Below are 11,337 nucleotides of genomic sequence, written 5' to 3' on the forward strand. Positions count from 1 at the left end.
AACAGGCTGGATACTTAAATGTGGTCTTTTCTCTGCAGTCAAGAGAATGGGTTTAAGTTGGTGTTGCCTGTGTTAGTTGATCTGTCCCCTACAACAAAATGCCACAGGCTGGTGGTCGTGTCTCACACAAGTACCTGCAGCATGTACTACTCAGTAGTACCATGTACCAGTCCAGAGCTGGGTAACAGCTTTCATACTGAAAAGGGAACAGAACTGGGCTAGATGCTGTAGCCCTGCAGCATTCAAGCCAGAATGCACAAAATAATAATGAATGTGCTGTTTCGAATTCTCTGAGCAGAGTAATATTGGACCAAAGAGAAAAAATCCAGACTAACAAATAAACATTTATCCTGTCATTACTGGTGTGGCAGAGGCTTCTCACCAGCTATTCTTCTGGACAAATTGGCAGAGACACGGTTAAAATGTTGATTGAGGACATGTATTTACAAGTGTGGCATTTTCCCTTGTTCCAGTGCTCTTGACAATCATCCTGTTGCTGCCCTACACAGAATGGTTGCAACCATCTTACAACAAAAGCTGCCTGGAGTTTGGAGGTTTTTTTCCATTTTAAGTATGTTTACAAAGCCAGTCGTGACTGGTACAAGCCCAGGATTGAAGAGGAGCCCTACAGTTAGAAAAGCAGGTTCTCTTTTGGGAAGCATTTAATTGCACTGCAAGTTTATGGGTTCATTTCAGCCCATACTGTGACACAGCTATAGGGTTTTCTGAGATGGGGAAGAAGAAAATCTGCATTTTTCCCTAGCAATATAATGGCTCTGAATGTCAGCCTGTGTGGTGAATACAGGGGTTATGCAGCAGCTGTGAAAAGGACTAGCACCACCTCCTAACAGCCTTTTGCTTTGGAAAGCTAGAAAATCCAGTTCTTGCTGTTGCCTCTTCAGCTTCTGATCAGTCTGTTACCAGATGCAGTTTAACAGTGAACTTTGATTTTCCAGGCTAAATACTATCAGCAGTTTTGGAATCTGAACTGACTTGCCAGCAGTGCTCAGTTTCTTTATAAGGCAACAACTTTTCTCCTGATTTGGAGACACGTTTCTGGTTATGCAGCACATGCTCTTGACTGCACAGTTTGCATCAGCTTGCAGCCTCATTGCTGCTGCTTGCTCTCTGCTGAGCATTAACCTCTTCTTTCAAAGTTAACTTCCTGGCAACAGGAATTGGTGCAGGAGAATTTAATTAGTTGTGGTCTTGAAGCAAACAAGAGTTGACAAAGGTAGAACTAGTTGACATGAAGTGCTACTATGTGATTGTTATTTCAGGCTTCCTATGCATTTTCTACTTAGAATCTTGATTTTTTTCTGTCTAAAAACTGAGTCTTAACACCTGTTGTCAGCTTCTGAGGTGCTGTTAGTTAGAAGATGAACCTTGGAGAAAAAAAAGGTTGTATTGAGTTCACTGTGGACTGGGCTTTAGTGAATGATGCAATCATCCTAGTCGCTGCACTGTTTACTTTATTTGGGCAACCTTGTAGTATTTAGAGCCTTCCTAGAGAGCTCTTGGCTACACCAGGGACAGGAGGACAAAGACCTTTATTCCCCATTAGTTTTCAGTCACACTCTGACAAAGTGCAGCCTGTCTTGTATGGAGGAGGTGACACAGGACTGAGTCACTCTTGACTTGTTGTTTGCACTTTTGCTCGAATTTATCCTGGAATAGGCTTGCTCTGCTTACTTTGCTTGCCTTATTGGAGATATGTAGAAGGATGACTACCTGCCAGATAGCTGAAACACGGTGACTTACCACCAGTTCTCCTACCTGAAGTGCAAGGGATTCTGAATAGATTACCCCTAACAGACAAGCCATGCATTGTAGATCTTGAGAGGAGTCCCCTTGTGTTGGAGTAAACCCCTAAAGAGCACTGTTCTCCATGCTAGATAAAAGTTGCTGTCTCAGATTCACTGCTGCGAGGTTGCCCTGGGTTTGCATGACCAGCACTTGGGAGATCTAGATGCCAAACTCCACGGTAATAGATTCTGCCAGCTGTGCCACCTCTCTTCACTGGGCTAGCAAAGTAGTTACAGGAGGAGAGATGTTGGCAGAACTGAGAATCTGGGCTCATCTGAGCTCCTGCATGGTAGGTGTTTGTCAAGGCTTTATAAAGAACCCAAAACCATGTGAAGCACTTGTCCAGTCAGTATCTCTCAAGGTATCTTTAAACAGCCTGTTTGAAAGCTAGCACTAAGCAGTTCCCATTCACCAGTGCTCTCCCTGATTTGCAGCTGAACTCTGCTGTTTCTTCAGAACACTTCTGGTACAACATCCCCCCCCAGTGAATTCATCAAACCCATGTTTTGGGGCTGAGCTTAAGGAAAAACAAAATTAAGAGCAACCTTTAGTCTTTTTCAGTTTGTATATCTCACCTGCTGCTTTACCTGACTGTTAAGTACCACTGACTGTGCTTGTAACAGTGGCATTTTTTTTGGTGGCAGTTTGCACAGAGGGAGGAGGGCAATTTTGCTTCTGAGATAAGAATTGCCATATCTGAGGATGTCATTTGAATTTGGAAGACCAGAAACCCTCAGGTGAAGAAGCAGTACTAGAGGGGAATCTCACTGTTTTACACTGCATGTAGTGTTTTGAACAGATAAATAAGTGTTAGACAGGCTACAGTTTGGTCTTCACTGCTCTGCCCATGATGTCCTTCCAGCAATGTCTGCTGGCTGTATTTGCTATCACACAGCTGCTTTTAAGCTCTTCAACTTTGCTGCATTTTGAGAATAAAACTCAGATACAAATACTTCTGCCCTGCCACCTCTTTTTTTCTGTAATTCCTGGAAGAGCAGCAGACTGAAAACACAGTTCAGCCTCTTGTTCTTGTTCAATCTTGTCCTCTTTATTCTGTGCAGCTGCCTTCAACATGAGGTTGGTAGTGCTGCATCTGCACTTCCAGTTACAGCTAGCATGGGAGGGTAGCACTAAGTCACTAGAATTTCCCACCAGACTTTCAGGGGGGTGGGGAGGTAAGTTGAAAAGGCAGGCAGCTCGGTGTAAAAAGTGGTGGAGGAGCTGCGGGGAAGTAGACGCTTCAGCTGGCAGACTTGTAAGTTCTCCCTTTAAAACACCGGGTCTGGAGCAATTTCTGAAAGTTGGATTGTTCAGCTAAAAACTGTATCGCTACAGTCCCTGTACCCGGTTATATCTCTCTTGATCTCTAAACCAAATCCACGTGACAAGTGTGGAATTTGGCCACGCTTTACTTCTGTTCCTAAAGCTGTTAGCAAATGGTGGAAGTGGCTAGGAAACTTGCAGCAGAAGATCCTCGTGGGCTTGATTGATGAGCCAGCCTGAAATGTGTAACAAAAATAAGTAGCTGTAATGCCAAAGGATCTGCCACAACTGAATCTTGGAGGACAAGGGGTGGACATGCATGTAAAGCTCACCCAAAATAATTTTCTAATTTCAATAGGATTGTGCCTTGTTTGCAATAGCTTTGGGTTGGCAGCTGGCTGTGGGCAGCGTTGAGACTCCAGATTCTTTACTTGGCCTGGGAAAAGAGAGACTGCAGCCTTTTCCAAGGAGACTGTCAGGCCACTGGTGACTGCTGCCAGTAAATCTTCTAGCCTTGGATTTGAGGCAGTGCAGTAATGCAGCTGTGAAAGCTTGCAGGGGTACCCTGACGGCCCTCGCCGCTGTCTCCGCAGGCCTCTGGAGTGCAGGTCGCTGACGAGGTGTGCCGTATCTTCTACGACATGAAAGTGCGGAAGTGCTCTACGCCTGAGGAGATCAAGAAGAGGAAGAAGGCTGTCATCTTCTGCCTCAGTCCAGACAAAAAGTGCATTATTGTGGAAGAGGGCAAAGAGATTCTGGTGGGAGACGTTGGTGTGACAGTTACCGACCCTTTCAAGCACTTTGTGCAGATGCTTCCTGAGAAGGATTGCCGCTATGCCTTGTATGATGCAAGCTTTGAGACCAAGGAATCCAAAAAAGAAGAGCTGATGTTTTTCTTGTGGTAAGCCATCTTCCCAACTCCCTCCCCATGTGTTCCAAGCATGGTGTGTGAGGTCTCTGAGCATTTGTTTTGCCCAGGCTGGCAAGATGGCAGGCTTAAAGTGAGCCAGACAGCCTGATGCCTGTATCTGAGCCATGAGACCTGTCACTTGTTTGTAATCAGTAGGATACTGCTGCTCTCTATGCTGGATAATAAATGTCACTAATTACACTCTTCTTGGTGTATCTCACCAGGGCACCAGAACAAGCACCTCTCAAAAGTAAGATGATCTACGCAAGCTCCAAGGATGCAATCAAAAAGAAGTTCCAAGGTACGTAATGCGCCTGCTGCTCCAAGTGGTGCCACGTCCCTAGGATGCTTGCACAGCAGAGCCTAACCATTGGCTAACTGGTTTGGCATATTTTTTTTAGATACTAGTGAGAGTTGATAACTTCACAGGTGGAACGCCCTGTGACAGAGCTAAAATGAGCTCTGGCTAAAGCTTAGATTGTCCAACTGTGTTTTACAGGCACTAGAACTGTGCTCAGGACAAGAACAGGTTTCACAACGTGTGACACCGTCACTGTGCTGTACAAAGCAGCACATCTGCTAGAAGTGATTGCATTCATAACAGAGCTGGGTTTTGTGCAGAGCTGCCTCCATGGCAGGACTTTTGGCCCTGTGCCTGTTGAAATATACAATCTCATAAACTTCAGAGTGCTGTAGTAGTAGTAATTAACAATTCACCTCATTGAGAGATGCAGTTGATTACTTATTTCAAAAGGCATTGCATATGCAAGTGCAGAAGCAAAGTTCTGTCCAGCCTGTCAGGGCCCATTAACCAAGAAGTAAACCCCTTGGTTTAACACTCAGGAATGTCCTGCCAAGCCAGTCATTACGGTGGCTCGTAGCCAGGTAGCACCGTCCCTCCTTCCAGTTCCTCAGGCTGGGCCAGGTGAGACTCCTGCAGCGTGCAGAACTGCCAGGAGCACAGTGCAGCAGCACCAGCCTTCACAGGGCACCTCGCTGGTGGGCCTGTGGGACCCAGGGGGTGTGTTGTGTGCTGCACGTGTGGAAGCTGGAGAAAGAAACCCTGAAGAAATTCTGCGTTTCTCTACATAAGACAGTCTCGAGTTGGGCTCCCTGCCCTCTGAAAAAAAGAAAAAAATCCCCTCTGTTGATCTCTTATACCAGCAAAATCTGTCTGGTCTGTGCATCTCAGGTTCTCACTGTGATTTTCAGCCACCTCTCTAGAGCCAGGAGGAGCTGAGTCAGCCATCTTGGGGTGCTTGAGTAGCTCCCTCACCTGCCGTATCTAGGGTAGCACTAGAAATGAGAGGTTGACTCATAAGACAGTCTGCAGTGAAAAGCCTGACAGTCTGAGCACTCGTCTAGTGAAAACTTCCTCCCTGATATCTCTGTGTTGGTATTTGATGTGTAGTCAGAGATCTCCTGGGCCATACTGGGGGAAAACCATCCAAATTCCTACGCTGAGGCAGGACTTGCCTGCTGGAGTGACTGGATTGCCTCTCTCTTCTAATATTACTACCAAGTATGTTCCTTTGATTACCAGCATGTTGAAATACTGCATTATTGAGTGTTTTGCCTCTTTTTTAGGCATAAAGCATGAATGCCAAGCAAATGGGCCAGAGGACCTCAACCGAGCTTGTATTGCCGAGAAGCTAGGAGGCTCCCTAGTCGTAGCTTTTGAAGGAAGTCCCGTGTAGATGTCATACAGTGCCACAACTCTACAAGCATTCCATGTTTTAATATATCAGTTATGTAAAGCAACCATTCTAGGCAAGGGTTTCACTAACTGTAGGGAAGCTGTCTTGTAGAATAAAGTAGATTTTGGAGATGTAGCTCATATGTACAAATGACCCTAAATAAATAAAATCTAAGGATTTATCTTGGTGTATTAATATTTGCATTGGTTGTCCAGGCCAATATTGTCCCCGATGGATTAACACTAAAGGTCTCCAAAAATTTTGGTCCGATGCAGCAGTGTATCATGGGATGAAAGTGGGGAGGGGGGGAGTGGTGAGAACAATCTGGTTCCCATTCTTACTTTTCTAAATTGTAACGAGCAGAATTCAGTGAGTCTTTTTGAGGCTACTGGCCAAATTGCCAAACTCAAAAACTTTTCCCCTGTAACTGTTTAATACAAAAGTTAAAACCTGTAATTAGAGTTAGGCTAAAGCAACCTGTTGGCACCAAAACTAGGTTAAATTCTTAGTGCTTGCAGTGGCAGAGCACTACTGATAATGGCTAATTCGAATGTTCAATAGACATAAAATAGACACACTTTTCTGAATAGCCCTAATCCACTCTCTTGTAAACTCACAGTGCAGTAATAATATTTAAAGGTTCATTTGTTCTGTAGGCTCAATTTTCTTGTTATGAAGTGTTTTGAGGTCTCTCCCAGCCTGAGTGATTCTATAAAAATTGCTGTTCTGTTGACATAGTTTAATTTAGAACTACCTTAGTTTCTCTAATACACACTTACTAGTGGATCGGATGCTTCTGAGGCTTTTACAAATGCAGATTCTTATATCAGAGCAGTTATGGGCAGTACAGTGAGAATGAACCACATCTTAAAAAGTGGTGTTCTCAGCCCCAGTCTTTGGTCACTTGGTCCATTTGTCCATAATTACTATTGATTTAATGTAGTAGAACCAATCAGCCTGACTAATATGGCTTGATCTGGGCTTTTTGTCTGTTAGCTTCTTTAATTCTGTAGAAATGCATGGAAATATCACCTACTAGAAACTTTGACTTGAAATGCCTTTTGTACGGGGGGTAGAGAACATTCCTGTGCCAGCTACAGAGATCATAAAAGCTTCCATGTTTCACCAGTGGTTGATTAAAGCTGTTTCCTTTGTGTAATGTGTACATGGGAGTTGCATAGTTTTCCTGTATGTCTGTAGAGAAAAAGAAAAAAAAAAAAAACCAAACCCTTAGCCTCCAGTGCATTCCTGTGCTATGTTCTGTGCGTGCCAAATTTGAATAGCCTAAATAAACGGGGCTTCACTCCCCTGGGTCAGTGACTGATTCCTCTCCAGCCTCTGGGGGCCGAGCACGCCGGTGCCCCGTCAGTCCCCTGGGCCCTGGGGGAGCTGGCGCACCTCTGCAGCTGCAGGGGAGGGTGGGGTCAAGCAGGCTGGAGGGACCCGAGGGGGAGCAGGTTCAGCTGTCTGCAGCCTGCTGCCCTGCTCGGCCCAGGGACTGCCAGCCTGCCACGGGCTTGGCTCCCTGACAGCACCTGCTCTCTGCCTGCTGGGCTTCGCACCCAAATTTCCCTGGGCTGGGGAGGTTCCTTGGAAACATCTTTGCTGTCTGAGCAGGAGAAGCCCGGCGTGTGTCGGTTCGTTTGTGCTGCTGCCCCCTGTGTGCACCGAGGGAGCTTCCCCTGGCCAGCCCAGCGAGGGCCGGGCACTCCCAGGTTTGCCCCTTGAGGCTCTGGCCAGCTGTGCTGGGGCAGAGGGCTGTGCTGTCCCACAGCTCCTCAGCAGTGCCCGGCACTGCTCTCTGTGGGGCCAGGAAATAAATTAATGGTCCATTATCTAACTCGCCATGTGCCCTCTCTGGCTGTGCTGCCTGGTTAAAAACCTTTAATTAAAAAGGCAGGCATTAACTGCTTGCTCTAACTTGGCACCCCTGTGGGTCACAGGGCTGGGAGCACACAGTTTTCTGATGTAAAGAGGTCCACTGGAGCGAAGCCTTCAGAACCTGGGAAAAGCAAAGTGGCCTGGTTTCTCTGGTGCTTTTAGCAGTGGTTTCGATCAACTCCAAGCTGACCCGAGCGGGTAATCATCTTCAGAAACTGCTCCTCCTTGCCCGGGTGTCTGCAGTGCTGGTTTCTGACCAAAGTCCGGGTTGAGATAAGGAAACTGGAGTGGCAGAAGGGGAGTGGTGCTGCCTGGCAAACAAAGGGAACTCCCAGCCAAGATCCAGCCGATAACTGCTACCTCTGGACTCCAGGCATCTTCGAAGAGATACCCAGCCCAGGTGACATTGTCGTGGACTTCTCCTTGGGATTTCCTTACTCAGTGCAAAAAGGGGGAAAGATGTTAGACCTGGAAGGTAACAGGACACTTCCCACAACATGAAAGCCTTAGGATCAAGGAGTTGGGTATAAAGTGCCTCCGTCCCAAGACTCTGAGGGATGGGAGGTCTGAGGTGTCATGTTGGGCCTTGGCTAGGTGTGGTCCCACAGCTTAAGCTGATCTAAGAGGCTTTGGCAGATTTTGGGACCCTCATAGCAAGTACTGAGGTACTGGCCTCTCTGGAGGAGGATCCTGGGGCTCCACAGAGGGCAGTAACTCAACCTCCAGAGCTATAATGCTTCAGGCTTGTCCATGTCATGGAATTAATGGGCCAAACTTCACCACTTCCCAGGTTGTTTGTCCTTCTGTGGTTGGTGGAGGTGAAAAGCACAAGAAGATGTTTCCTCTTGTGTCTGTTTCAACTCTTAAAAGTTTCTCACAAATCACCCAGGCCTTCTGAAAAGGAGAGAGGGAAGACAGACCGTGAGGAATGCTTCCTATAGCTTGGCTTGTTGCTGGGGAGGTAAGTCTCTTTCTAACAGGACTACATGAAGAAGAGAAAGGTGAAGGAGTCCAGGTGATGGGCTGTGTCCCTGGCTGCAGCAAGAGCAGACAGGGATGAGAGATGGAGGCTGGTAATTCAGGCCTAAGCGTAAGCAGCAGATGGTGTAAAAGTAATTTAGCTGCTCCGACAAAGGTGAACTTGAGCATCTAAACTGTGGTGTGGTAAGCCCATGTACCTGGGCTGAAAGATAACTCCTGTCGTGGCTGAAACCAGCAGAAGGATCCAGTGTTCCAATCCAACAGCACCTCAACTAGGTAATTGCTTGATATTTTTATCCATCACATACCTGCCAGCAGCACGCAGGCGCCTGGCTATGATTGTACCTGCCCCGAGTCACAGGCTTGACAAGTAACAAGCCACAGTCTGGCTTGCCTGGAGGTAAGGAGATAACCCATGGCCCACACTGTGAAATCCCACCAGCTTCTGGGGGAGCCGGGACTGGCCTGTCCTCAGCCCTGTGTGCTGGCAGGCAAGGTTTGGGTTTCTCCTAGCCTCTCAGGATGACCTTCCCCTTCCACCAAGGTGCTGAGGGAAGAAAAAATCCCAGTGATACCACAAATGAGAGACATTTTTTTTCAGCTTAACAAGATCAGCCCATCTCTTCCTAAAACAGTCAGCTTAGCAATGTGTCCCCGAGGGACACGATGTCCCCCCACTCTGGGGACACTCCGTTTGCTCTTGTGCAGCTCTTGGAGCCCTATCAGAGCCCACCTGCCCTGTAGAGCACACGGGATGCTGGCCACCCTTCTTGTGTTGGCTGTTTTGGGGCCTTTTTGCTGCTCTTGTGTTAACGACTGAGTTATCTGCTCTGTTTTACACAAGAGTTCAGAACAAAGGAAATCCTTGTTGCAAAAGCAAAACATCGAAAAAGTGGAGGATTGCATCACTGCTGCTCTGGGTTTCCTTCCTCCTGGTTGCTCTCTGGGCTTGATGGGCACACTGAACAGCTCACTCCAGCTTATGAGTCAGGTGGGTGGGATTTTTTTGGCAATCCTGGTAACATCCAAGTGTTCCCTCACTTTTGGGGGGGTCTTAAAAGGCAAAAGGTGGCAAGCTAGGCGTGCTGTTCTGCAGCAAGAGGTGATGTTGGTTTTGTTAAGGTCACCTGCAGTCTCGGTTCATGAGGTTCCAGAGAGAGAAACCAAAGGCTGTGGGGGAAAATCTCTGCTGAGTTTGTCCCTCCAGAGTGGGGAAAGGGAACTGCCAGAGCCTCGGGGCACTTGCAGGAGTGTCTACCACCTACATGTGTACAACAGCCCAGGGCAGGGTGGGGGATGCTTTCAGCTTTACGAGGGTCTAGAGCCACCACCCCACCAGGAGACACAGCCCTCCAGCCAGATGTGTGAGCCCCAGCACCTCCCATCCCACGAGGCACTGCAGGCAGTGAGTGATGGTGTCACTGAGCCACCCACCAAATCTGGGGAAGGAGGAGGTGTGGCCTCCTTGCAGCTCAGCCCATTTCTGCAACGAGCGTTGGCAAGGCTCAGCATTGACTGATAGGCGCTGCAACTTGTAGGTGCAGCAGCCCTTGGTTCAGCCCCAGTTAACCAAGCCCCAGAAAGCACCAGACAAAAAGGTGCCTTCCGAGCATGGGAGGCGGGTTGGGGGGAGCGTAATGGGGCAGGGGAAGGGACGTGTGCCTCTCAGCTTGCCCTTTTCTCAGCCAGAATTAAAAGCCGGATCAAAGACGGATCCCACACACGTGTCCACACACGTGATTTGCACATCCATCTTCCATACCGCCCCAAAAACCACACTGCTGGGGTGGGGAGAGGACCCGTGTCTGCCCAGCCCTGCCTGCGGGGAGTCACTAGGACCTGGCACAGAGGTTGAGCACACACTGGGAACAAACTGGAGGGCTGCCTGCCCCTCACCTGCCTTCCCAGCCACCCCGGAGTAACTGAGCACTTCGGGAGTCTTGTGTCCCCCCACCCCCGCCTCAGATCATGCTGATGTCAGCGCTGGGCTCAGCAGCTCCATTGTGGGGACACGGGCAGCAAGCTGTCACATGGCCTTTCCATTTCCTAAGAAACCAGCTCAGAAAAAAAAAAGGATTAAAAAAAAAGCGGGCAAAGAAGAGGCGGGGGCGAATTTAAAAGGAAAGCCACAAGAAGAGGAGAGCAGAGAGCTGGAGAGCCTGGCAGGCACTGAGGACAACTACCACACAGCACCCACAGGGACAAAATTACAGGGGAGCGTTGAGGTTTAAGCAACAGTCCCTGCTGGGCTGGTGTGGCTCACCCCACCGTGCCCTGACCCCGTGGCAGGGGAGCAGCTGGCCCCACCACCACACTGTCCCCCCACTGCCCCAGCATGTGTGATGCTCCATGGGTGCCACCAGCATGGAAACACAGAGCTAGGAGGAAAAGTTCCTCTCCTTTGCTTACGTTGGAGAAAAAACAGAGTATGTGCTCTTGGTCAAATCAAGGTGCTTCTTCAGTGACCCCAAATACCTGCCTGGCCTCCAAAGGTATAAATAAATAAATACCAGACAAATAAAGCGAGGACAAGCTGTTTTCACTATGTCATTTTAATTGCATCAACACTCAGAAATACACAAAGGATACGTGCCAAGAGCCACCCATCAAAGAGAGGCTTCCTTCCATGGTGGGTCTTATTTTCACACTTCTTTCATTCCAAAAAAAATAAAAAAAAAAATAAATTGCACAAGTTGATGGACAAACACAATCTTCCCTTTTCACACATTTGTGGGTACTGCCCTGACAGGAGGGGGAAGCCCCAACACCCGCCCCGATACGTCCAGAGTGGTTCCCACA

The 11,337-nt window shown here is 48.0% G+C and overlaps 1 protein-coding gene across 2 annotated transcripts; it reads left to right on the plus strand.

Moving 5' to 3' along the window:
* Positions 1–365: 365 nt before the first annotated feature.
* On the plus strand, positions 366–6,985 carry DSTN (destrin (actin depolymerizing factor)). Of its 2 annotated transcripts, XM_008941496.1 has the most exons (4): positions 366–571; positions 3,663–3,970; positions 4,204–4,280; positions 5,567–6,985. In XM_008941496.1, exons 2-4 carry the CDS (start codon positions 3,711–3,713, stop codon positions 5,674–5,676), a joined length of 447 nt encoding a protein of 148 aa, XP_008939744.1. In that variant the 5' UTR covers positions 366–571; positions 3,663–3,710; the 3' UTR covers positions 5,677–6,985. The 2 variants fall into 2 exon arrangements, with proteins under 2 accessions (XP_008939744.1, XP_008939743.1); XM_008941495.1 differs by lacking the exon at positions 366–571 and having other exon boundaries at positions 3,650–3,970.
* The last annotated feature ends 4,352 nt before the right edge of the window (positions 6,986–11,337 follow it).

The sequence above is a fragment of the Merops nubicus genome, unplaced genomic scaffold (genome assembly GCF_000691845.1).
Source record: "Merops nubicus isolate BGI_N331 unplaced genomic scaffold, ASM69184v1 scaffold30615, whole genome shotgun sequence".
In the NCBI taxonomy this organism is placed as follows: Eukaryota; Metazoa; Chordata; class Aves; order Coraciiformes; family Meropidae; genus Merops; species Merops nubicus.

Excerpts from the sequence above, each read along its gene's own strand:
- DSTN (XM_008941496.1), top strand. The coding sequence starts at position 3,711 with ATGAAAGTGCGGAAGTGCTCTACGCCTGAGGAGATCAAGAAGAGGAAG. Across the intron at positions 3,971-4,203 it reads GAGCTGATGTTTTTCTTGTG|GGCACCAGAACAAGCACCTC; the intron begins GTAAGCCATCTT and ends GTATCTCACCAG. Across the intron at positions 4,281-5,566 it reads AATCAAAAAGAAGTTCCAAG|GCATAAAGCATGAATGCCAA; the intron begins GTACGTAATGCG and ends CCTCTTTTTTAG.